General features: G+C 50.7%; 2 protein-coding genes across 2 annotated transcripts in view; both read left to right on the top strand.

Annotated features, from left to right (window-relative positions):
• LOC131675081 (ryanodine receptor) overlaps window positions 1-25331 on the top strand; it is a 35886-nt gene extending 10555 nt beyond the window's left edge. The window contains exons 9-57 of the mRNA XM_058953930.1: window positions 4-203; window positions 277-459; window positions 542-713; window positions 847-882; window positions 3346-3515; window positions 3583-3707; window positions 3776-5638; window positions 6545-6753; window positions 7336-7435; window positions 8001-8199; window positions 8267-8649; window positions 9069-9285; window positions 9582-9617; window positions 10008-10152; window positions 10226-10521; window positions 10591-11124; window positions 11184-11416; window positions 11703-11805; window positions 11866-12039; window positions 12116-12231; window positions 12304-12843; window positions 12909-13730; window positions 13808-13962; window positions 14408-14588; window positions 14666-14943; window positions 15034-15254; window positions 15342-15432; window positions 15488-15804; window positions 15880-16183; window positions 16256-16409; window positions 16492-17286; window positions 17358-18748; window positions 18920-19032; window positions 19664-19757; window positions 19849-20097; window positions 20467-20487; window positions 20641-21052; window positions 21110-21514; window positions 21597-21801; window positions 21866-22178; window positions 22245-22993; window positions 23067-23313; window positions 23369-23656; window positions 23728-24008; window positions 24092-24152; window positions 24211-24489; window positions 24564-24720; window positions 24794-24959; window positions 25037-25331. Of these exons, the coding sequence (XP_058809913.1) occupies window positions 4-203; window positions 277-459; window positions 542-713; window positions 847-882; window positions 3346-3515; window positions 3583-3707; window positions 3776-5638; window positions 6545-6753; window positions 7336-7435; window positions 8001-8199; window positions 8267-8649; window positions 9069-9285; window positions 9582-9617; window positions 10008-10152; window positions 10226-10521; window positions 10591-11124; window positions 11184-11416; window positions 11703-11805; window positions 11866-12039; window positions 12116-12231; window positions 12304-12843; window positions 12909-13730; window positions 13808-13962; window positions 14408-14588; window positions 14666-14943; window positions 15034-15254; window positions 15342-15432; window positions 15488-15804; window positions 15880-16183; window positions 16256-16409; window positions 16492-17286; window positions 17358-18748; window positions 18920-19032; window positions 19664-19757; window positions 19849-20097; window positions 20467-20487; window positions 20641-21052; window positions 21110-21514; window positions 21597-21801; window positions 21866-22178; window positions 22245-22993; window positions 23067-23313; window positions 23369-23656; window positions 23728-24008; window positions 24092-24152; window positions 24211-24489; window positions 24564-24720; window positions 24794-24959; window positions 25037-25187 (14934 nt within the window). The 3' untranslated portion in view covers window positions 25188-25331. The remainder of the gene's footprint in view (window positions 1-3; window positions 204-276; window positions 460-541; window positions 714-846; window positions 883-3345; window positions 3516-3582; window positions 3708-3775; window positions 5639-6544; window positions 6754-7335; window positions 7436-8000; window positions 8200-8266; window positions 8650-9068; window positions 9286-9581; window positions 9618-10007; window positions 10153-10225; window positions 10522-10590; window positions 11125-11183; window positions 11417-11702; window positions 11806-11865; window positions 12040-12115; window positions 12232-12303; window positions 12844-12908; window positions 13731-13807; window positions 13963-14407; window positions 14589-14665; window positions 14944-15033; window positions 15255-15341; window positions 15433-15487; window positions 15805-15879; window positions 16184-16255; window positions 16410-16491; window positions 17287-17357; window positions 18749-18919; window positions 19033-19663; window positions 19758-19848; window positions 20098-20466; window positions 20488-20640; window positions 21053-21109; window positions 21515-21596; window positions 21802-21865; window positions 22179-22244; window positions 22994-23066; window positions 23314-23368; window positions 23657-23727; window positions 24009-24091; window positions 24153-24210; window positions 24490-24563; window positions 24721-24793; window positions 24960-25036) is intronic.
• Window positions 1035-2908, top strand: LOC131675107 (diacylglycerol O-acyltransferase 2-like). The gene is made up of 5 exons (XM_058953955.1): window positions 1035-1528; window positions 1595-1869; window positions 1946-2135; window positions 2201-2400; window positions 2488-2908. The coding sequence occupies exons 1-5, from the start codon at window positions 1299-1301 to the stop codon at window positions 2643-2645; spliced, it is 1053 nt and encodes a 350-aa protein (XP_058809938.1). The 5' UTR covers window positions 1035-1298; the 3' UTR covers window positions 2646-2908.
• Window positions 25332-25804: the final 473 nt, after the last annotated feature.

Genomic DNA, 25804 nt, shown 5'->3' with positions numbered 1-25804 from the left:
CAGCACACAACGAAAGAGAACGACTTGTCGGTGGTGAACGCCTCGTTCCACGTCACGCACTGGTCGGTGCAGCCCTACGGCACCGGCATCAGCCGCATGAAGTACGTCGGCTACGTGTTCGGCGGCGACGTGCTGCGCTTCTTCCACGGCGGCGACGAGTGCCTGACCATTCCCTCCACCTGGAGCAGCGCGCCCGCTCAAAAGTGAGTGAGGCCCCCCCCCCCATTACCGGCCATCGCGAGATGCCAGCCGCTCGCTCATACGTCTGCTTCTCAGTTTGGTCATATACGAGGGCGGGAGCGTCATGAGCCAGGCCCGCTCGCTGTGGCGACTCGAGCTCGCGAGGACCAAGTGGGCCGGCGGCTTCATCAACTGGCTGCATCCCATGAGGATCAGACACCTCACCACCGGGCGCTACCTCGCCGTCAAGGACAACAACGAACTCCACTTGGTCGACCGGTGCGCCTGCCTCGCCTCCGCCCAACGGTAGCCCGCTTTCGCACTGCGCCCCTAACGCTCGTTCTCTCGCCTGTGCACGCAGGAAGCAGGCTAACATCGACACATCGACCTTCTGGTTTCGGCAAGAGAAGGACGATCAGAAGATCGTGCTCGAAGATAAGGATCTGGAGGTGATCGGAACGCCGATCATCAAGTACGGCGACTCCACGGTCATCATGCAGCACGCCCATCTCTGCCTCTGGGTCTCCTACAAGGTAGCTCGGTTTCTCAGATCGCCTCCAAATAAGACCTACTCGATCTCGTGACAATCCGATTAATCTGCCGATTGCATACTCATTGCCCTCGATGCCCTCGATTTACTTGGTTGCGATAAAACGCCATTCATAGAAGCCGGCGCGTAAAAAGTTCCAAGTTGCCACGCAGGTACCATTTTCACGAATAACCCACTTGTCGCATCGCTGTACCGCATGCTAACTATTAGAATCCAACCAGTAAGACGTAGACCTTTGCAGTAAAGTAAAAGAGTTCTTTTACACGGACGCTTCCTCGGTCAGTTTTCGCCGGCTGTCCCAATTGGCACCGAATAACGAAAGTAAATGCCCATGGGAAAGCAACGTTTTAAGAAAGCTCGCCATTGTAGTAGGACGCATCGATGAAAATGGCGAAATTGGTATTTAACGAGCCGCCATTATAAGATAAGATAGGCGCAAGAGCGAGTAGCGCGCGAAGAGTGCCAGTGCAGCTTGAGTTGCGATCACGACGATGTGGACGACGCTCGATGAGCATCATCGGGCCGGAGCTTAAAGCGATCGAGAATAGTTTGCTCGGAGGCAAGAATAATGGAGATATTTGGCGTGAGGTTCGCACCTCTGAACGTACCGCTGGAGCGCCGACTGCAGTCGGCCGCAGTATTCGTTGGAGTGTTTATATTCACCTTCGGAGTGATGCTCAGTGCGTATATTGTGCTGTACGCGATAATCGCCGGCGGCGCGTGGTCGAGATGCTTGATGCTGGCGTACTTGGTGTTCATTTACTTCGACAGCAAGTACCACTTGAGCGTGAACAGGCCGTAAGTTGGGAATGGAGCGGCGATAATGGGAATCGGAAAAACACTGGGAATGATGATTGTTGCCAGCGAGTGGCTCTACTGCTTTTACGGGCAGCGTCGGTTTTGGGATTACTACACGGGCTACTTCCCGATGAGGTTGATCAAAACGGCCGAGCTCGAGCCTACGAGGAACTACATTCTGGGCGCCATGCCCCACGGCATCATTCCGCTGGGCCTGAGCATAGCCTTCGTGAACGACAGCCTCGACAGCAAGGGCCTGTTTCCCGGACTGGAGTTCAGGCCGCTGTCGCTGCACCTGAACTTCCTCGTGCCGTTCATGCGGGAGCACCTGTTGAATCTGAGTAGGTGTCCCCGGTGTCCCCGGTGTCCCCAACGCCGCGCCGCCGCTTAACGTGCCCCCCCGTCCCCCCTTGACAGGTGTCTGCAGCTGCGGCAAGGAGAGCATGGAGCACCTGCTGTCGAGCAAGCCCCGGCACGGCAGGTTCACGGGGCGCGCGCTCGTGCTGCTGGTGGGCGGAGGCAGCGAGGCGCGCAGGAGCAGGCCCGGCAGCTACAATCTCGAGCTCAAGCGCAAGAAGGGCTTCGTCAAGATGGCACTGCAGTACGGGTTAGTTGTCCCTCGCGCGCCCCCTCCCCGCCGCCTGGCCGTCACCCTCGATGTGTGCTCCCCAGGACCGCCCTCGTGCCCGTCATCTCCTTCGGCGAGGCTGACATTTACGAGCAGATCGCCGCCCCGGAGGGCTCCCTCCTCGGGCTCATCCAGCGCTTCGTCCGGGAGTACATCGGATTCACGCCCGTCTGGTTCAATGGCCGTGGCTTCTTTCAATATTCCTTTGGCCTCATGCCCAGGAGAGCGCCGATCAATATCGTCGGTAGGTCGGCGCGTCGACGCCTTGCTTTCGCAACGCCCCCGTTGCTCCGCTGCACCCTCTTCACAACCGTCAAATCGCTCTTTGCAGTGGGCTCTGCGATGGATGTCCCGAAAATTAGCAACCCCAGCGTCGAACAAATAGACCAGTACCACGCGATGTTCGTTGAGCAAACGGTCAAGCTATTCGAGGCCCACAAGTCCAAGTACATTGCCAACTATCGAGACGTCTCGTTGAAATTCGAATGATCGATTTGCAAGTGTGCGCTTGTCGCTCTTAAAGGCTCGAATGCTTTTGTGCCACGCGAAAAACGGAAAAGCCTGCTTACTCAACTCCTTATCTGCTACGTCCAGTCAACTTTTTATTTTATCTTCAAGGATTTTCTTTCATGCGGTAAACAAGTTCATCACTGCCCGTTCAAATGGCATTCGTTCTAACAAGTTTGATTCGCACGTTATATGTAGCGTCCAAGCCAGCCGCCGCTCATGATTAATTATCAAGGGAAAATAAACGGAAAACACCAAGTAATAAATTAGCCTTTCTAATTTTCCATTCCATTGTCAGCATGTGTAATGGAGCCCATCGAGTACTCGCCTTTGCATACGATCCTTCGTATATTTTGGCATGAATATCATCCGAAAGGAAGCTAAGTGTAAAAGAACCTCTTGTAGCGTCGATTCCTTTGATTATCATTATTATTGCAATGCGATTATAGCTGTGGCGTAATGAATGTACATCAGGTGTACTCGCGTAAGCGTTAATAGTGTAGAATTAATAGAGTTGAGAACTCCGAGTGAGTAACATCTGTAAAAGTTGTTGAATCGTCGATCGAACGAACGGTGTTGGCTGAAATGTTTGTCGTACATGTGACTTTGAGTAGCGAAGAGTGAGTAGCCAGGAGAGGCGCCGTCCGCGTCCCGTTGAAAAGCAATTTGCACTCGTTCGCAGTCGTACGAGACGAAGAAGAAGGGCGTGGGCAAGGTGGAGGAGAAACAGGCGGTGTTGCACGAGGAAGGCAAGATGGACGACGGTCTCGACTTCTCGCGATCGCAAGAAGAGGAGTCGCGCACGGCCCGGGTCATACGGAAGTGCAGCAGCCTCTTTTCCCAGTTCATCTCGTAAGTATAGTCGCGGCCGCGTGGGCTTGCGCAACTGGACTGGAACGGCCAAACTGGACTGTTTCAGAGGCCTAGAGATGCTGCAAGAGGACAGGAGGGCCTCGATATTTTTCCAGAACGTGAATCTGAACGAGATGGTGATGTGCCTGGAGGACCTGATCAACTACTTCGCCCAGCCGGAAGACGACATGGGTAAGCGTCGCGGAAGTGGGCCTGTCGCGGCAGCAGACTCAGCGAGGCCGATTGGCTTTGGTGCGCAGAGCACGAGGAGAAGCAGAACCGGTTCCGCGCGCTGCGCAACCGGCAGGATCTGTTCCAAGAGGAGGGCATCCTGAACCTGATCCTGGAGGCGATCGACAAGATCAACGTAATCACGTCGCAGGGCTTCCTCGTGGCGCTGTCGGGCGACGAGAGCGGCCAGGCCTGGGACCAGATCTCGGGCTACCTGTACCAGCTGCTGGCCGCCATCATCAAGGGCAACCACACCAACTGCGCGCAGTTCGCCAACAGCAACCGGCTGAACTGGCTGTTCTCGCGGCTGGGCTCGCAGGCCTCGGGCGAGGGCACCGGCATGCTCGACGTGCTGCACTGCGTGCTCATCGACTCGCCCGAGGCGCTGAACATGATGCGCGACGAGCACATCAAGGTCATCATCTCGCTGCTGGAGAAGCACGGCCGGGACCCCAAGGTGCTGGACGTGCTGTGCTCGCTGTGCGTGGGCAACGGGGTGGCGGTGCGCTCCTCGCAGAACAACATCTGCGACTTCCTGCTGCCGGGCAAGAACCTGCTGCTGCAGACCCAGCTGGTGGACCACGTGGCGAGCGTGCGGCCCAACATCTTCGTCGGCCGCGTGGACGGCTCGTCGCTCTACCAGAAGTGGTACTTCGAGGTGACGGTCGACCACATCGAGCAGACGACCCACATGGCGCCGCACCTGCGCATCGGCTGGGCGAACACGGCGGGCTACATGCCCTACCCGGGCGGCGGCGAGAAGTGGGGCGGCAACGGGGTCGGCGACGACCTCTACTCGTACGGCTTCGACGGCGCGCACCTGTGGACCGGTGGCCGGCGCAGCGAGCTGGCGGGCCCGGGCCCGGCCGCGGCCGACGGCCCGCCGGCGGACCCGTCCGCGGCGTCGCCGCCGCCGCCGCCGCACATCCGCAAGGGCGACGTGATCGGCTGCTCGCTCGACCTCGGCGTGCCCGTGATCAGCTTCGCCTTCAACGGCGCGCCGGTGGCCGGCTCGTTCCGCGACTTCAACCTCGACGGCATGTTCTTCCCGGTGATCAGCTGCTCCAGCAAGCTGAGCTGCCGCTTCCTGCTGGGCGGCGACCACGGCCGGCTCAAGTACCAACCGCCCGCCGAGTTCTCGCCGCTGGTCGAGTCGCTGCTGCCCCAGCAGATCCTCTCGCTGGACCCCTGCTTCTACTTCGGCAACATGGCCAAGGTGGTGCTGGCCGGGCCCTGGCTCATGGAGGACGACACGGCCTTCGTGCCCTGCCCCGTGGACACGTCGATGGTCAACCTGGCGTCCTACGTCGAGCAGGTGCGCGACAAGCTGGCCGAGAACATCCACGAGATGTGGGCCATGAACAAGATCGAGGCGGGCTGGACGTACGGCGAGCAGCGCGACGACCTGCGCAAGATCCACCCGTGCATCGTGCCCTTCGACAAGCTGCCGCCGGCCGAGAAGCGCTACGACACCCAGCTCGCCGTGCAGACGCTCAAGACCGTGCTCGCGCTCGGCTACTACATCAGCATGGACAAGCCGCCGTCGCGCATCAAGACGCTGCGCCTGCCGCAGGACCGCTTCACGCAGAGCACCGGCTACCGGCCGGCGCCGCTCGACCTCGGCGCCGTCAGCCTCACGCCCAAGATGGAGGAGCTCGTCGACCAGCTGGCCGAGAACACGCACAACCTCTGGGCGAAGGAGCGCATCGGCCAGGGCTGGACCTACGGCCTCAACGAGGACTCGGAGATGCGGCGCAGCCCTCACCTCGTGCCCTACGCCAAGGTCGACGAGGCCATCAAGAAGGCCAACCGGGACACCGCCAGCGAGACCGTGCGCACGCTCCTCGTCTACGGCTACATGCTCGATCCGCCCACCGGCGAGCAGCACGAAGGTCGGCCCTCGCCCTCGCCCCCGGCCCCTTGCTCCAACTGCACCCCCCCCCTCCACCCCGCCACCCCCGGATGCTTCGCCTCCTGGCTCACTTGCACTTTTTCCTTTTCTAGAAATGTTGATGCTCGTAAATAAGCGCTTCGAAAGTTCTGCTTCCGAAAGTAATTGCCTCACTTTAGGTACTGCTCGCAGGTATTTTGCCACTAATCCTTACCCTCCACGACGCGCTTAATCAACCTCGCCACCAGTCATTCGCTTTTCTTTCTCAACTGACCACTTGCCAGTCAGTCGTTTGTTGCTTTTTGCACTGTGTTTCAAGCTTTACTCATGCAAATCTCGAGTGTGCTTTACATAAGAATTCGTCCTGAATGACTGTTGAGGGCTTGTACGACCAACCAGCTCCCTCGAAATTCATTGTCGCGACATTCTAATGAAACGTTAATCATCGATTTTTCCTCGCGTAATATTTGTATTTTGGATGTGCGATCGTCACGCTCTTCGTCTTGTTGTTTTTAATCTTCACTCCACCAGAGAACAGTTATGAATTTGTTTGAACCAGTTTCTACCGAGTACCGTTCAAATTCGCATTCTGGCCGCCTCATTTTTCCTTTCCATGCCAGTTGACATTAGAAAAAAAAAAAAAATGCAGCGATTGCAGACAAATGGAACGTACGCAATTGTTAGTTGTGTGGAAAGGATATGTGAAAGTCGATTAAAAAGATAGAGCGAATTAACCGAACTAACTGTTCTCTTAAAAATACCAGGAAAAAGACTGGTCGTTTAATGGCTGAATGAAATTAGGTTAACGAGTTAATATAAAGCAATGAATTAATTTAATTTACTTGTCTGTTACACCATTCGCCAAGTTGGCAAAACCGATGTAACACGAGGAATGATTTGTACACAGCTATGCTGATGGAGGCCAGTCGTCAGCGGCAACAACAGTTCCGCACGTACAGAGTGGAAAAGCACTATGCGGTGAGTAGCGGCAAATGGTACTTCGAGTTCGAAGTAATGACTGCAGGTCCAATGCGCGTCGGCTGGGCCAAGGCCGACTGCGCGCCTGGCAGCATGCTGGGTAGCGACGAAAATACCTGGGCCTTCGACGGCTATAACGTAAGTTTCATTATAGCGCAGATAAGATCCGGCGCCGCCGCCGCCGCCGCCGCATTCGAGCGATTTTTCGTTTCCCGCGAAGAGTTATCGGCCAAGCCACTGTACTCAATGAATCGTTTTGTGCCACGCGAATCAGGTAACCAAAGTACACTGTGGCTCCAACGAGTCGTTCGGTCAAAAATTACAAGTGGGCGACGTTGTCGGATGTTTTTTTGACGCCAACGACAGAACTATCAGTAAGAAGCAAATAATGATAATCCCTTCGATTTGAATAATTCATTTCATGACATTAATACTTATCGCATTTTCTATTCCCGTTGTTATTTCTGTTGTGGAAGTTTGCCTTGCGTCTTAAATTGTCCACGTTGCGGAACCTTCAAAGTGTTATCGTAATTGTCGTAACGACCTTCCCGTAAATGTCGCTGTTATTAAAATTCTTTCGATCAGCCGCGAATCGACTGTGACTGACGTGTGCAGTAGTTGCGTTTTTGCTGGCTATGGATATTTGAAAGATGGCAAAAGCGATGAGTTAGCGGGAAACGAGCAGCTTGTTGATATTGTACATGAACATTTTGATTCAAGGAGGAAAAAGTGTATTCAGGCACTGCCGAGACTTTCGGCAAGCAATGGCAGGTCGGCGATGTTGTCGGCGTTTTCTTGGATCTGATTGACCGAACGATCAGTAAGAGGCTATCTTTAACGCAATAGCTTCTGTTATCTTGTTGCATTATTACCGTGCACTGCCAAAGTCACTGGATACAGATAAATTTCTTTCTCTATAACGAGCTACAGCGGGAATACACTTACGATTTGTGTCGAAGATTTTTAGTGGCTAACGTCAGTGTATACAAGTTTTTTAATATCCAGTACTTTCTTGGTGTGATCTCTTAACAGTCAAATATTTCTGTCATACTAAGCTAATCGTCATTTTTATAACTAACACCGAGCGATGCTCGCGTCGGCTAAACTCCAGTGAAAGTCTCATTGACGACTGCGCTGTAGATGTGTAGTAGTTGCACCTTTTGTCATCTGTCGTCTCGAGAGCATGTTCGCGCACAGTCCTAATCATACTTTGCAGTCTAACTTGCGACTGTTTTGCACTCGTCCGAGTTTCGCGTGTTCGATCATCAAACAGCTAGAGTTTCCAAGTTTGCCAAAGTTATCAGCGAACAAGTCGTGCGTAGGTTCGAGCGAACGTTGCGAAGGTCTAACCGATGCTGTTTGTCCGGGGGGGCCGTAACGCGCAGGTTTCTCGCTGAACGGGGAGTTGCTGATGGACGCGCTGGGCGGCGAAACGTCGTTCGCCGACGTGCAGGGCGACTGCTTCGTGCCGGCCTTCACTCTGGGCGTCGGCCAGAGGGCCAAGCTGACCTTCGGCCAGGACGTCAACACGCTCAAGTTCTTCACGACCTGCGGCCTGCAGGAGGGCTACGAGCCGTTCTGCGTGTAAGTGTGCGACGCGGCCGAGCCTTGCCAAGCCACGAGACTGACCCGCGAAACGTGCGTTGGGCAGGAACATGAATCGGCCGGTGACCTACTGGTACACCAAGGACCAGCCGATCTTCGAGAACACCGACGACATGGCGGACACGCGCATCGACGTGGCGCGCATACCCGCGGGCTCGGACACGCCGCCCTGCCTCAAGATCTCGCACAACACCTTCGAGACCATGGAGAAGGCCAACTGGGAGTTCCTGCGGCTATCGTTGCCGATCATCTGCCAGTCGAGCTTTATCAGCGAGGCGGAGAAGCAGCACCGCTGGCAGGAGATCAAGATACGCCAGAACCGGCTGCTCGAGGACCAGGCAATCCAGGACCAGCATACCCAGCCGTCCGCCCACATGGAGCAGATCATGAGGTCTGGCTTTAGTATGAGCGACATCAAAGGTATGACCGGTGAGTGCATGCAGCTGCTTAATCGATTAATATCTCTTCCACTTAATCTCTTCGATTCTGTCGCCGTTGCTCGCTTCCTCAGTCTTCTTTCCTTTGCCCTTTCCTCTTTTGTCTAGCCTTTGTTCGATTCTCTTATTTGATTCTCACAACTGATCGATCTTCAGAACCGCACAGAATCCTTCGACGACCACTTATTGGTCCGTATCATTATACGCGATTCCATCGATAGTTTTCGCTTTGAATGCCGATAATATTGTGCAGTTTAGACCCACGATCAGAAGTAAGTAGTGATCAATCGTCTATATTTATTACACGTTTTAGTTTACTCCGTTAAGTTAAGTTATGCCCAAGGGATTTGTACACGTAGAGATACAGTGGGAGATACTCCGGCTAAAGTCGGCTGTCTTGTTCTTACGCAGATCTCCAGCGTAACTATGCGGAAGAGGCCCAGGAACTGGACGAAATGATGCGCGAATCGCCGCTGCCGATGCAGCGCAGACCAGCCAGGCCTCCCCGTCGCGGCTCGCTCTCGGGCTCGCGCAATCTCGCTGGTAGCGACGGCGAAGTCAATAGCTACGGCGACATGAACGGAGATGCCAAGGATGATAAGAAGAAGCGCGGACGTTCGCCATTCCGGTTCGTTCATTTTTCTCCATTTCATTTGCATTGCTTTCTTCTCTGTAGGCTTTTTGCAAGTCATCCTCGACGTTAGTGTATTATATTTGGCTGAAGCTATTTATGCAAAACCTCGTACGTGTGATCCTCCTTGAACTTTCTTCACGTTCATGCCGGTCGAATTTTAAGAATTCGCAAGAATTCGCATAAAATATTGGACTTTTCACAAGATTTACAAGTTTGTCGAGTAGCGCTCAACGCATTTTTGGCTTATAATTGATGCTTCGCTAACCCTTGCAATTTTTCATTCCTCTCAGCCGACCTAGCCAACAAATGGAAGACATCATTACCGAGTAAGTGATAGCGACGAGTCCCCGTGTTTGACGTTTCGTACGTTTCCCTTCATTCAAACGCTATCCATTCATTGTCACGTTGTCATGTTTATGCTGTACACGTTGCAAGTTTTCTCATTAGCAATAAATTTGCACAGTTGTTTTTCATTTATGCCAGGCATTACGTGCTCGTAATCAATGTCAACATTTCTGCACACCGAAATGAAACGATTGTTATTTATTTTTCACGTTTGCTATCACCGACTATCGTTTATTGACACACAATCATTGTTGAGTTTTCAGAAGAAAAAGGTAAGAGAACATTAACGTGACGTTTCATAGTGGTTTCTAAAGCAAGCACCGGCAGGTAGTGACGGCATGTTGGTAATAACGATGATGATAACGTCGTAGATTCTTCTCCCGGAAAGTCAAGTCCCCGGAGGCAAAGTCGAAAACGCCAGAGCCAGCGGCTCGCGGGGAGCCGGAGAGGATAGCCAAGCCGGCGCCCATCGGCAAGGCGGCCGCCGCTCGCTCGGCCACCGTTCGGGTTTCGACTGTGAGTGTCGCGCGGACGAGATAGAGAGGCGCGCACGGCCAAGGTTGCGAGACGAACGAACGGCTGATTACAGAGCGATCTGAAAGTGGTGCCGCCGCAGATCCCGGAGCGGAGCGGACCGAAGGCCATGTCGGTGCTGTCGGGCAGCGGCGTGGAGGCGATCGGCAACGAAATTTACGACGCCGACTGCCTGAAGCTGATGAACGAGTACTTTTACGGGGTGCGCATATTCCCGGGACAGGATCCCACGCACGTGTACATCGGTTGGGTGACCTCGCAGTACCACCTGCACACGAAGGACTTCAATTTGTCGAAAGTGCGCAAGGTGTCGGTGGTGATCGTCGACGAGTACGACCGGCCGATCGAGCAGTGAGTGCCAGCTACGACAGGTAGGGGCGCGGCCGCGAGCGCGCGTTAATCGATCGATTGGTGCTCAAGGGTCGATCGGCAGAGCTGCTACATGGTACGCGCGGACGAGCTGTACAACGAGGTGACGCAAGACGCCTCGGGCAAAGGCGCGTCGCAGGGCATGTTCGTGGGTTGCTTCGTGGACACGGCCACGGGCTGGGTGTCGTTCACGTGCGAGGGCAAGGAGACCAGCCACAAGTACAAGATGGAGCCCGACACCAAGCTCTTCCCGGCCATTTTCGTGGAGGCCACCAGCAAGGAGATACTGCAGATCGAGCTCGGGCGCACCTCCACCACTCTGCCGCTCTCGGCCGCGGTGCTGCAGAGCTCCGAGCGGCACGTCACGCCGCAGTTCCCGCCGAGGCTCAAGGTCCAGTGCCTCAAGCCCCACCAGTGGGCCCGCGTGCCCAACCAGTCGCTCCAGGTGCACGCCCTCAAGCTCTCCGACATCCGGGGCTGGTCCATGCTCTGCGAGGACGCCGTCTCCATGCTCGCGCTGCACATCCCCGAGGAGGACCGCTGCATCGACATCCTCGAGCTCATCGAAATGGACAAGTTGCTCAGGTACGCGGCCTCTCCTCGCCCAGCGCTCGGCGCCGTTTCACGCCTGGCGCCCGTTGCAGCTTCCACTCGCACACCCTCGTGCTCTACGCGGCCCTCTGCTACCAGTCCAACTTCAGGGCGGCTCACGCGCTCTGCCAGCACGTCGATCAGAAACAGCTGCTCTACGCCATCCGCGCCGAGTACATGTCCGGGCCGCTTCGTCAGGGATTTTACGACTTGCTCATCGCCCTGCACCTCGAGTCCCACGCCACGACCATGGAGGTCTGCACCAACGAATACATCATTCCGCTAGGTGACCACTACTTTCGCTCGCGTTTCCAATGTCCCGGCTAGCTGTTTTTCCTTTCCTCTTCTTTCTATTTTCTACGCTAATCCACATAGTTGTACTTTTGCAGAAGCTACTCTGCGCATGGCAAGCTGCTATATTTTGGCCAATCGTAATTCTAAGATCTGCATATTGTCATTCTGACTAACCAGTAACTTTACAGCAAGCCAATCGCAAGCTGCCGCGGTTAACGTAGCCTCTAATTATCTAATTCCATTATTTACGTGCAATGTTGGGTATTTGTGTGCGGCAGGTCAAGAGCTGAAAGACTTGTACGAGAACGAGGAAATGAAACACAGTCTCAGGTATCTAGAAACGGAGTCAGTAAGACCCCAAATGAAAATGACCGACATCAGGTAAGCTCAAGTTTGACAAGTAGTTGAGAGCCCTTAAGACTAACGGATCGCCCCAACAAGGCTCATTCCTTCTAGCGAGAGTCAGTCCATCGAGAACATACGCAGCCTCTATAGTCCGTACTTCCCGCTAAGCATCGTCAGGGACTACGTCATGATGGCCCTCAACGAAGCCGTTGAAATTAATCAAGTTCACAACAGAGATCCCATTGGTGGCAGCAACGAAAACTTGTTTTTGTACGTACTCTACATACTCGATTTGCATTGGTTTTTCTATCTTTCATTTGGCTTTTGATGATCATTTCACTCGCAGGCCCCTTATCAAGTTGGTCGACAGACTGCTGCTTGTTGGAATGCTGCAAAACGAAGACATACAAAAGTTGCTCACCATGATTCATCCGGAGACCTGGGATCCAACCTTCGACAAAGGTAAGATTCATATTACCCGTGGGTATTTGCGAAGATTTCTCATTTTGATGTGTTTGCATTTATATTTTAAAGAGGGCAAAGACGAGCACAGAAAAGGCCTGATGCATATGAAAATGGCAGAGGGAGCGAAACTTCAAATGTGCTACCTACTACACCATTTGAACGACATTCAGTTGCGTCACAGAGTAGAGTCAATCGTAGCTTTCAGTCACGACTTTGTCGGCGACCTTCAGGCGGATCAATTGAGACGCTATATAGAGATCAAACAGTCGGATTTGCCATCGGCAGTTGCCGCAAAGAAGACTCGCGAGTTCCGATGTCCACCTCGTGAGCAAATGAATGCCATACTTAGCTTCAAGAATATGGAGGAAGATGACCCCGATAACTGCCCTTGCGGCGAGGATCTGATCGTCAAGATGAACGAATTTCATAGCAATCTCATGTCCTATGTAAGTTTGCATGCATTGCAAGAAGCCGAAGGAGGTGGCGAGGGTGAAGGTGACGAAGAGAAGCCCGGAGCGATAAAGAAGCTTTTGAACTTCATTCATCACGTGAAAGAGTTAGAAGAAGACCCCAAACCTGAACCCGAGCCCGTACGAAAGACGCCAGAAGGTAAGTATTATAAATGAAAGTCATATATGTGTAAGCGTATTAATTTAATGATGATTTGCTTCCAGAGATATTTCGAAAGGTGCTGATATCGACTATAGTGAGCTGGGCGGAAGAATCACAAATCGAAACCCCGAAGCTCGTTCGCGAAATGTTCAGCCTGTTGGTTCGTCAATACGACACGGTTGGTGGGCTGATAAGGGCGCTGGAGAAGACATACGTGACTAACAACAAAACTAAAGAGGACGTGGCAGAGATGTGGATCGGGCTTAGTCAAATTCGTGCTCTGCTTCCCGTGCAGATGTCGCAGGAAGAGGAGGAGCTAGTCCGTGAGAGGCTATGGAAGCTAGTCAACAATCACACCTTCTTCCAGCATCCGGACCTGATACGCGTGCTTCGTATCCATGAGAACGTGATGGCCATCATGATCAATACGCTAGGCAGGCGAGCCCAGGCTCAATCGGATGCACAAGTGCAGGCTCAAACGGTGGAAGGCGGCGAGACACCGGCTAAAGAAAAAGACACTTCTCATGAGATGGTCGTCGCTTGCTGCCGCTTTCTCTGCTACTTCTGCAGAACCTCCAGGCAGAATCAGAAGGCCATGTTCGATCACTTTGACTTCTTACTGGAGAACAGTAACATTCTGCTGTCGAGACCATCTCTCCGAGGCTCTACGCCTCTAGATGTGGCCTACTCGTCGCTCATGGAGAACACTGAACTTGCGCTCGCTCTTCGAGAGCATTATCTCGAAAAAATCGCCATCTACCTATCCAGATGTGGCTTGCAATCCAACTCGGAATTAGTCGAAAAGGGCTACCCCGATCTCGGCTGGGATCCAGTCGAAGGAGAACGTTACTTGGATTTTTTGCGGTTCTGTGTCTGGGTCAATGGTCAGTATGATCAACCTTGCCTGCAATAGCAGTTTTCTCTCGCAGTGCAATTTAACTTTCTTCACCTTCCTTAAAAGGCGAGAGTGTCGAGGAAAATGCCAACTTGGTCATTAGGTTATTGATCCGCCGCCCAGAATGCCTTGGCCCAGCTCTGCGAGGCGAAGGCGAAGGCTTGCTCAGAGCCATCATAGATGCCAACAAAATGTCGGAAATCATTACCGATAGAAATAAGGTAAGTCACATTTCATCCAATTTTTAATTTAGGCAGCAAATTGAATTCTAAGTACATTTACGTAAGTAATTGCACATACCTACGAGTTTTCACGTCTTCTAATGGATTGTTTATGGGTGATTAGCAAAATGTCGTGTTTCACTTACTTTGATTGAATTGACGTGTGCAAATATCCACTTATCTCTCTATTATTTTGAGTTGTTTACATATTGACACATCACCAATATGACTAATTTTTTAATTTCTATTTAATTACATGAAAAAGAGCTGCAAATGTATATTTGTCAGAAAAAAGTTATGTCACCCTCGTCAATGTTTGATTCGATATTGAAATAGTTACTTTAACAATTAGTCCATTGTTTTTGTATGATTCCTTTAAAACACACACAGTAGCAATCCTCGCATGAGGTGTTTGACAATTTACAATAATAAGTTATCAATACAGCACGTTCAACAGTTACATGATGAGGGCAACGGTAACGGTGTATTACAATTTGAGCATCCATTCCCGGAATCTGACGAAGATGAAGATTACATCGACACTGGAGCGGCAATTCTCAATTTTTACTGTACGCTGGTGGATCTTCTTGGACGATGTGCTCCCGATTCGTCAGTCATTGAACAAGGTTTGTTTTTGCAAGCGAAATAAAATATTTTTGATCTCTACTACCAAATTTGATTAATTGTTGATCATCGTTCATAGGAAAAAACGAGTCTCTGCGTGCAAGAGCCATTCTGCGATCTTTAGTCCCATTAGACGATCTCCAAGGAGTACTGTCCCTTCGATTTACAATACTGAATCCGGCTGTTGGAGAGCCCAGACCGAAAAGTGACACGCCATCCGGTTTGATCCCAGGTCACAAACAGAGTATCGTGCTGTTTTTGGAACGAGTATACGGTATAGAGACGCAAGAGCTGTTTTTCAAAATTTTGGAGGAGGCCTTTTTGCCCGATCTCAGGGCAGCTACAATGCTTGATAGGGTATGACTCGCTTTATCTCCGCGGTATTCCATGCATTTGTTTGATAGACTCGCTTTTCATTTTACAAGATTCATTCGACGTTCGTTTTAGAATGACGGTTACGAGTCCGATATGGCATTAGCTATGAACCGATACATCGGGGTGAGCATTCTACCACTGCTCATTAAACATTCAAAGTTCTACAGCGAGGCAGATAACTACGCGAGTTTGTTGGATGCTACTCTTCACACTGTTTATCGTCTCAGTAAAAATCGAATGCTCACCAAAGGTCAACGTGAAGCCGTATCCGATTTTCTCGTAGCTCTAACAAGGTCAGTTGAATCTCAACAATCGTACTTTGCTTAAGAAAGTGTTAAGCTTTTCCTTACTTGATCGATAATACAACATTATTGCTATAGCCAAATGCAGCCAGGCATGCTGTTGAAGCTTCTGCGCAAACTGACCGTTGATGTTTCCAATTTATCGGAGTATACGACTGTTGCTTTGAGGGTACGTTTCTAAGTGTTCATTTGCGAAACAACGTGCAATTTGATAATGTTTTCAGCTATTGACCATGCATTACGAACGCTGCGGAAAATACTATGGTTCAACTAGTAGCCAGAGCTTGTACGGTGCATCAAGCGACGAAGAAAAACGTTTAACCATGGTTCTATTTAGTAACATATTTGATTCACTGTCGAAAATGGACTATGATCCAGAACTATTCGGTAAGGCTTTGCCGTGTTTGACGGCCATTGGATGTGCTTTACCGCCGGATTACACCCTCTCCAAAAATTACGATGACGAATGGTACGGAAGTAAATCAGCTTCCACGCAGTCACCAGACGGACCTTACAATCCGCAGCCCATAAATACCTCCAAGTAAGTTCAGTTGTTGCCTATGTCTCATAGCTCGAACCCTCGTTGAAAAACCGATCTGACTTTTATTCGTTTCAGCATTGTATTGGATAACGATCTAAATCAAATAGTTCAAAAGTTCTCGGAGCACTATCACGATGCTTGGGCTAGTCGCAAATTGGAAAATGGCTGGAACTATGGCGAACAATGGTCGGACATGAACAAAACCCATCCGCGTTTGAAGCCATACAACACGCTGAACGACTACGAAAGAGAACGTTACAAGGAACCCGTTCGGGAAAGCTTGAAAGCTCTACTTGCCATTGGCTGGACTGTTGAGCACGCGGAACTCGAAGTTGCTTCAACGAGTCGCAATTCGCTCAGGAGAGCCTCCAAAAGTCAAGTAAGTGAAGCTTACTTAATAATAAAACTCTCAGTCGCGCGCGATCCTTCACGAGACTATCATTTTGAGCAGCAAGATACGTCAAATCCACACAACTATAATCCTCATCCGGTGGACATGACGAATCTGACGTTAAGCAGGGAAATGCAAAACATGGCCGAACGTTTAGCCGACAATGCTCACGACATTTGGGCTAAGAAGAAAAAGGAGGAATTATTGAAAGATGGTCAGTGCAGTACGATTGACTTGCAAAACTAGAAGGCTTGTTTGCTTATGTGAAAAATTAATGGCAATTTTTAATAAAATAGGAGGAGAAGTTCATCCGCAGCTGGTCCCGTATGACCTTCTGACGGACAAGGAAAAGAGGAAAGATCGCGAACGTTCTCAAGAATTCCTAAAGTACTTGCAGTATCAGGGTTACAAACTTCATAAACCCAACCGCGGAGGCACTGAGACGGAAGTAGCCGGCGCTGGAGCTGCTGTGGAACTTCGCTTCGCCTACTCCCTGTTAGAGAAACTCATAGCGTATCTGGACAAAGCGACGATCAACATGAAACTGCTGAAGCCATCGGACACGTTCAGCCGAAGAGTCAGCTTCAAGACTTCCACGCGAGATATCAAATTCTTCAGTAAGGTGGTATTGCCGCTGATGGAAAAATACTTCAGCACACACAGGAACTACTTTATCGCTGTTGCAACGGCAACCAACAACGTTGGAGCGGCCTCTTTGAAGGAGAAGGAGATGGTTGCCGCGCTGTTCTGCAAGCTTGCCAGTCTGTTACGATCGCGAATGGCTGCGTTTGGCGCCGACGTTCGTATAACAGTGAGATGTCTCCAAGTGCTGGTCAAGGGAATCGACGCCAAATCGCTGGTGAAAAATTGCCCCGAGTTCATCAGGACATCGATGCTGACTTTCTTCAATAACACCGCGGACGATCTCGGTCACACGATTCTTAATCTTCAAGAGGGCAAATACAGTCACCTTCGCGGAACGCATCTGAAGACTTCGACATCCCTGTCCTACATCAACAGCGTGGTGCTGCCTGTGTTGACGGCGATGTTCGATCACCTGGCCGCTTGTGAATACGGGAGCGATCTTTTGCGTAAGTGCGGGATTGAAATTGAGCATAAATTATCGGACTATCGGATTAACCTTAATTATTTGTACACGTAGTGGACGAGATCCAAGTGGCAGCGTATAAGATGCTGGCATCGCTGTACACATTGGGCATTGACCCGACATTGACCCACGATCGCAAGTATCTGAAGACTGAAATCGAGCGCAACAAGCCGAATCTCGGCTTGTGCCTCGGCGCATTTTCCAGCTGTTTCCCCGTAGCGTTCCTCGAGCCCCATCTCAATAAACATAATCCATTCTCGCTGCTGAATCGCATAGCGGACCACTCGCTAGAGGCGCAGGATATAATGACACGCATGGAGTCGAGCATGCCCACTCTGGAGAGTATCCTTGGAGAGGTAGATCAGTTTGTCGAGTCGGAGAAGAGCTACGTGGACGCACCGCACATTGTGGACGTAATCCTGCCGCTGCTGTGCGCCTACCTGCCGTTCTGGTGGGCTCAGGGCCCGGACAACGTGAACCCCACTGAGGGCACCTACCTGAGCATGGTCACCAGCGACCACATGAACCAGCTACTGAAGAACGTGTTGAAGCTCATCAAGAAGAACATCGGCAACGAGAACGCGCCGTGGATGACGCGGATAGCCGCGTACACGCAGCAGATCATCATCAATTCGTCGGAGGAGCTGCTGAAGGATCCGTTCCTGCCGTTAGCCGAGCGTGTGCGCAAACGCACCGACAATATGTACCACAAGGAGGAGTCGATGCGCGGCTTCATCAAGTCATCGACCGACGACACTTCGCAGGTCGAGGCTCAGATTCAGGAGGACTGGCAGCTGCTGGTGCGCGACATATACTCCTTCTATCCTCTGCTCATTAAGTACGTGGACCTTCAGCGCAACCACTGGCTGCGCAACAACATTCCCGAGGCCGAAGACCTGTACAACCACGTGGCCGCCATCTTCAACACCTGGTCCAAGTCGCAATACTTCCTCAAGGAGGAGCAGAACTTCATTTCGGCCAACGAGATCGACAACATGGTGCTGATCATGCCGACCGCCACACGGCGCACCACCACCATTAGCGACGGTTCGGCGCCCTCCGGCGGTGGTAAGAAGAAGAAGAAGCACCGCGACAAGAAGCGCGACAAGGATAAGGAGGTGCAGGCCTCGCTGATGGTGGCCTGCCTGAAGCGCTTGCTGCCGGTGGGCCTCAACCTCTTCGCCGGCCGCGAGCAGGAGCTCGTGCAGCACTGCAAGGACCGCTTCCTCAAGCGCATGGCCGAGCAGGACATCGCCGAGTTTGCCAAGACCCAGCTCACCCTGCCCGACAAGATCGATCCCGCCGACGAGATGTCCTGGCAGCACTACCTCTATTCCAAGCTTGGCCAGCAAAAGGACGTGGTCGAGTTCACCAAAACCCAGCAGGTTGACGAGGTTGTCGCCAGGATCACCGACATGGCCAAAGTGCTCTACGGCTTGCACATGGTAATGGGCCATTTGCTCACTGCACTCCTATACCCCATACCAGTCGTCTCTTGTTACGCGAGTGTTGAACGTGAAGAGCTCATTGATTTCTCAACTTTCAACATTTCGTATTACTTTAATCACTCTCTCAATTCTATTATGCATACTTATGATTTTGTCATCTCTGAGTAGATAGATCATCCACAGCAGCAAAGCAAGAGTAGCTATCGCTCGGTGGTTTCCATACAGCGGAAGCGAGCCGTGATTGCTTGCTTCCGACAAACTTCCCTACATTCCCTGCCCAGGTATCTTCATTTTTCATTTGATTTGCATTCTGTCGTGTTACCTTTTTCTTTTTTTTTCAACTCAATAACACGCTCGCTTATACTCATGTCCAGTGATTTTTCAACGCCACACATAATCATTCAGCTTTTGTCATCTTTTATTGTGCACGCGTGCGTTGTGCATTTGTGTGCGCGACTTGGATGAAACTGACGCGGCCAAACCAGAATATCCCATCATTTTCTCCTGTAGTTGCACAACTAATAAAACGCTTATACAAACTGTAAACTTGACGCTTGGTAAACCGTGCTGGATATAATTATACATGGATTTTGAATGAGTAATTAATAGCTCGTTTTAACAAAATGATTTGTGTGAATATGCTAAAAGGCAACGAAGCCACCTCCGTCTCGAGGCGGTTGGAATCGCGTGCTCTGCGCCGCTAGAATACGAGCTGCCATTGCATGTCTTCGTAGTGAACCTCTATACAAACTCAGAAGGTAATTATTATATAGATTTACTTTTCAATATTTCTGATGGCACTGAATTAATGCTCAGATTTCCGTTTGTCGTTTTGTACTTTATAGCTGCAACTTATATATCAATGGAATAACTTTATTCAAATTTGTTGCAATTATTTGATGTTTTTAACAGACACCGGGCAATTAACATTTTCGTGAGGACTTATTACGAGCTGTGGCTGCAAGATGAAAATGTAGGACAGGAAATAATGATTGAAGATCTGACGGTAAATAATAGGCTGAATTATATAGCTATTACCTCGATTAATATCAATTTTGGGGAATATCGATGCTTATCTTTATGTAAATGAATCACAGCAAACGTTTGAGGATGCCGAAGATGCGAAAAAAGCCGACAAGGAGGAAGAGGAAGGCAAGCCAGATCCGCTAACGCAATTAGTGACGACCTTCTGTCGGGGTGCAATGACTGAGCGCTCGGGTGCTCTTCAGGAAGATCCACTGTATATGAGCTACGCTCAGATCATCTCCAAGTCTTGCGGCGAAGAGGAAGAGGAAGGTGACGAAGAAGGTGGTGGTGGCGAAGAAGAGAGCACCGGCAGCATTCATGTAAGTTGGCGCCACATCTCTAATACGTTCGTTTTCTCGAGGATTGAGTTTCTTTATAACATAGAATCTTTTGATTGCCGGTAAAAATTTTGAAACAACTTTTCTTTGTTAATAGTTTTCTTTGAATCCGTCGCATAGGTTAGCAATGGTAAGGAACACAATAGTCGTTGTATACAATCGAACAGTAACAGTTCTACGTAAGCTAGTGCAGTTGTAGCATCCGTATATACGCAAATACTTTTTTTATGCTGAATTATCGTTTATACATGAAATTGGGGCATCATGCTTGATTGTAATATAAGAAACAATAATTAATGAGTTGTGTGTTGAATAACAAACGTTTTAATTTAATGCCTACCGTGCGTACAGAAGCCAATGCAAAAACTCATGGTAAGCGAATAATTTTCGAAACTTGAAATAAATCTTTTTTAATTCGTAATTTCACCCACGTAGAAACTTCCAATTTGATCGAGCAATTTATACGTAGAAGGACAATGAATATGCACGCAAATGTAAATCGTATTGTGAACTGTTGGTAATCAGGAACAAGAAATCGAAAAGCAAAAGTTGCTTTTCAATCAAGCTCGGCTGGCGGACCGTGGAGTGGCTGAGATGGTGTTGCTACACATATCCGCGTGCAAGGGCATCCCCAGCGAGATGGTGATGAAGACCCTCCAGCTGGGCATTTCTATCTTGCGAGGCGGTAATATCGACATTCAGCGGGGGATGCTCAACCACCTGAAAGAGAAGAAGGACGTGGGTTTCTTCACGTCGATCGCCGGCCTGATGAACAGCTGCAGCGTGCTCGATCTGGACGCCTTCGAAAGAAATACCAAAGCCGAGGGCCTGGGCGTCGGCTCGGAGGGCGCAGCCGGCGAGAAGAACATGCACGACGCAGAGTTCACCTGTGCGCTCTTTCGTTTCATTCAGCTGACGTGCGAGGGTCACAATTTGGGTGAGTAGCTAACGAGAATTTTTTCGGGGTTTTCTCTAATTGCCAACTGGCTTGTAGATTGGCAGAATTACCTGAGAACGCAAGCGGGCAACACGACCACCGTGAACGTAGTCATCTGCACCGTCGACTACCTGCTGCGTCTTCAAGAATCCATCATGGACTTTTACTGGCATTACTCGAGCAAAGAGCTTATCGATCCAGCTGGCAAAGCTAATTTCTTCAAAGCCATTGGCGTGGCCAGCCAGGTGTTCAACACCCTGACCGAGGTGATACAGGGCCCGTGCGCCCAAAACCAGCAGGCGCTCGCCCACTCGAGGCTGTGGGACGCTGTGGGTGGCTTCCTCTTTCTATTTTCCCACATGCAGGATAAGCTGTCGAAGCACTCAAGCCAGGTGGATCTGCTCAAAGAACTGCTCAACCTGCAGAAAGACATGATCACAATGATGCTGTCTATGCTCGAAGGTAAGCAAGCGTTTCTGTATGCGAACATCGATGACTTCTGGCCTGATTTGGCGGTTGAATTCGGTCGATCTGTCGGTAACAGGAAACGTGGTCAACGGCACCATCGGCAAGCAGATGGTGGACACTCTGGTCGAGTCGGCCGGCAATGTTGAACTGATCCTCAAGTACTTCGACATGTTCCTGAAGCTAAAGAGCCTGGTGTCGTCGGCCTTCGCGGACGCAGACGACGGCTGGGTATACCCCAAAGACTTCAAGGAGAAAATGGAGCAAACGAAAAACTACACCGAGTAAGTAGAGTTGGCGAGGCGACGGAAAACAACTTGATCGACGACGGTACTTGTTTCTATGCAGCGAGGAGATGGAGTTTCTACTGGCGTGCTGCGAGGTCAATCACGACGGCAAGATCAACTACATCACGTTCATGGAACGCTTCCACGAGCCTGCGAAGGAGATCGGCTTCAATTTGGCGGTGCTGCTAACCAATTTGTCGGAGCACATGCCCAATGAGCCTCGGCTGGCTCGCTTCCTCGAGACCGCCCAGTCGGTGCTGAGCTACTTCGAGCAATTCCTCGGCAGGATCGAGATCCTCGGCAGCAACAAGCGCATCGAGCGCGTCTACTTCGAGATCAAGGAGTCCAACATCGAGCAGTGGGAGAAGCCGCAGGTGAGCGTCCAGTCGCGAGCAAGCGTGCCCCTACCTCTGCACTCGCTAAAGCTGCTGCCTCGATAGATCAAGGAGTCGAAGCGGGCCTATTTCTACAGCACCGTGGTTGACTCGGACGAGAAGGAGAAGTTGGAGACGTTCATAAACTTTTGCGAGGACGCGATCTTCGAGATGCAGCACGCGAGTGCGCTGATGGCGGTGGAGGAAAGCGGCGGTGGTAGCAAGGCCAAGGAGTCGTCGTACACGTACCTCAGCGACGAGGACGAGGAGAAGAAGGATCCGTTGAGGCGCAAGGTGCAGGCGTTCAAGGACGGTGTCTACTATTTCTTCTCCATGCTCTCGCCGAGCAACATCAAGAACAAGATCGGCGAGCTGCAGGCCATGTCCATCCCCGAGATCGTCGTTGGCTTCTTCAAGATGATCTTCTACGCCTGCTACTACTCGGGTTTCGGCGTCGCCTCGCTCGTCGCCTACTTCATGAAGATGCTGCTCAGCCTAATGCGCGGCCCCAGCGTCGAGGAGCCCGTCCCCGAGGTCAAGGACGACGACATCCGCACCTCCAGGCACCTGCCCGCCTTGCCGCCCACTCCCGACGAGTCGCAGCTGCAGGTGCAGGCCTTCGGAATGGACATCACCCGCGAGGAGGGCCAGATCAAGCTGGCCGCCCACGAGTCCGTGGCCTCGAGCGCCCAGTCGAGTCCCGAGGAGACCGGCGAGAGCACTCCCGAGGAGGGCGCCGCCGACGAGAAGCAGCGCGCCTCCAGCGACGCCGCCGCCGAGACAGAACTACCGCTCACGCTGGCCGACCTTCTCGGGTGAGACGACCTCCGCCAGCAAGTCTCGCCACGCGTCGTACCGGTGCTAACTACTCGCTTCTTCCCTTTGCAGCGGAGAGCAGGCGAGGGCGCAGGCGGTGGCTGCGGCCGAGGCGGTGGCGGCACAGCAGGCGGCCATGGCCGCGGTCGAAGCCGAGGCCAAGCAAGAGGTGATCGCCGAACCTTCCGCCGCCTCCTCCATCAACTTCACCGAGTACGGCATGCGCGTCATCTCCTTCCTCGCGCGGAACTTCTATACCCTCAAGTACTGCGCCCTCATACTCGCATTCTTCATCAACTTTATGCTGCTCTTCTACCAGGTTAGACTCGGCGCTCCCTTCCTCGCTCTCGCTTCAACGATTCACCTCTTTCTAGGTGACCGTTTTCGGCGAAGAGAACGGTAACGGCGCCGACGAAGTCGATGCCATGGCCGATCTGCTCAGCGAAATGTCCGGCGACAACGGCTCCGGTTTCGACGCCGAATCGGGCTCCGGCTTCGAATTTGCTAGCGGGGATGGCGAGGACGAAGGCGAAGAAGAGGATCCCCTCGAGTTGGTCGAAGTGCCAACTGATTACTATTACATCGCTTACGCCATGAGGTTACTCGCCGCCACTCACTCCATCATTTCACTGGCGATGCTGGTAGCTTACTATCACCTCAAGGTATCGAGCTCGCGTCTCCGACTTCAGATTCATCCAATGAGTCTAACTGCGATTTCTCATCCGAATCCAAGGTACCTCTGGCGATTTTTAAACGAGAAAAGGAAATCGCTCGAATGGTCGAGTTCGAAGGACTTTACATCGAGAACCAACCAGAAGATTATGACATGAAAGCCATTTGGGATAGGCTGGTTATTTCGGCAAAGACCTTCCCGGTCAATTACTGGGACAAGTTTATCAAGAAAAAAATTCGGCAAAAGTACAGCGAGACGTACGATTACGAGCTGATCGATGCATTGGTTGGCTCGGAAAAGACTACGATGGTTCAGGAGGAAGGCTCCGGTATAATGCACTTGTACGTACGCTTGCTGGAGAAAACAAGTAAATAATTATTTAGAGATTTTGAATAATATTATGATTTTGACCTATTGTTAACAGTATTATGAACATTGACTGGAGATACCAACTTTGGAAAGCCGGTGTAACAATAACCGACAAAGTGAGTGATCGACAATGAAGCGTAGGCGAGCGGATCATTAATTAATTATATCTTACAGGCCTTTCTGTACAGCGCTTGGTATTTTATAATGTCAGTCTTTGGCAATTACAACAACTTCTTTTTCGCGGCCCACTTGCTAGACGTGGCAGTAGGTTTCAAAACACTGCGCACGATCTTGCAGTCGGTAACGCACAACGGCAAACAACTGGTGCTCACAGTTATGCTCTTGACTATTGTCGTCTACATATACACTGTCATTGCTTTCAATTTCTTCCGAAAGTTTTATATACAGGAGGAGGATGAAGACGTCGATAAAAAATGCCACAGCATGATGACGGTAATTATTGCCGATGTCATTTCTCAAGCGTACGCTCGAAATGGCTTGAATTGATCGACTTTATTATGTTTCAGTGTTTTGTCTTCCACCTGTACAAAGGAGTCAGAGCTGGAGGAGGTATTGGCGATGAAATCGGCGAGCCCGATGGCGACGAATACGAAGTCTGGCGTATTTTGTTTGACATAACTTTCTTCTTCTTTGTCATCGTCATCTTGCTAGCTATAATTCAAGGCTAGTATTTCATGGTTCTATGAAATAATTCTAGTTTAGGGCCTCGCTAAAATTATCAACTTTCCACTTGAAGGTTTGATCATCGATGCTTTTGGTGAGCTTCGTGATCAACTGGAGAGCGTCAAGACTAACATGGAGAGCATGTGCTTTATATGTGGACTCGGCAAGGAGTACTTTGACGCGGTACCGCACGGTTTTGACACGCACGTTCAGAATGAGCACAACCTCGCCAATTACATGTAACCACTGCCACACAGTTGACTCGATGCTTGACAAATCAAGTTTTCTAACCAAATTGTTTTTTTTTCGACTTTAGGTTCTTCCTCATGCATCTTATCAATAAGCCGGACACGGAGCATACTGGTCAGGAGACGTACGTCTGGAAAATGTATCAGCAAAGATGCTGGGACTTCTTCCCAGTGGGAGATTGCTTCCGGAAGCAGAATGAAGCCGTGGAAGAGAAATAACGACTCTCAGCAACACACAGAGCGATCTTTTGTATTATATTTTTCAATTTACCTAGCAAGCAAGACTTTTTCACGAGAATTCAGAGGAGGGAGTCGCGCCGTTTGCCGACCGAGTCTTCTCGTTCAGCTATTGCAAGCCTCTCCTCCTCGGAATTCACTTCTAGTCTAATCAATTTTGTATATCTGCAGATTTTAGAGATATGTCCGCGATGTGCGACTGTCGGCTGATCGCGGACTTCGATCTATTTTTCCATCTCTTCGTAACGAATAATTGCGACTGCGACGAATATCAGTCATATACGGCTATGAGCACTCATACTCGTTATTTCCGCTCAGCAATGCCAAAGATGATGAAATTGTTGTCTTGAATGACGATCAGATGCACAAAGTTTCATAAGTGAAAATGTGTCGGTAACTCTGATAATATACATGTTGCGTTATTTTTCGTTTATTTTAATACGTATTATACCTTATTCTTCGGAATTTACTAACGAGCATTGTTATTTTTTGAGCTTCAATTAATTTATTCATTACATTGTCAATACCACCAGTTACAACTATGACGCATCGAAACAACCAACAAATTAATTTCTATTGTAAAAGCTTACATCGCTAAA

This window comes from Phymastichus coffea, unplaced genomic scaffold (genome assembly GCF_024137745.1).
Source record: "Phymastichus coffea isolate CEN01 unplaced genomic scaffold, Cenicafe_Pcof_1.1 PCOF00001, whole genome shotgun sequence".
Classification (NCBI taxonomy): Eukaryota; Metazoa; Arthropoda; class Insecta; order Hymenoptera; family Eulophidae; genus Phymastichus; species Phymastichus coffea.
The sequence above is the reverse complement of the archived record's forward strand: the minus strand, read 5'-3'. Positions and strand labels throughout refer to the sequence as shown.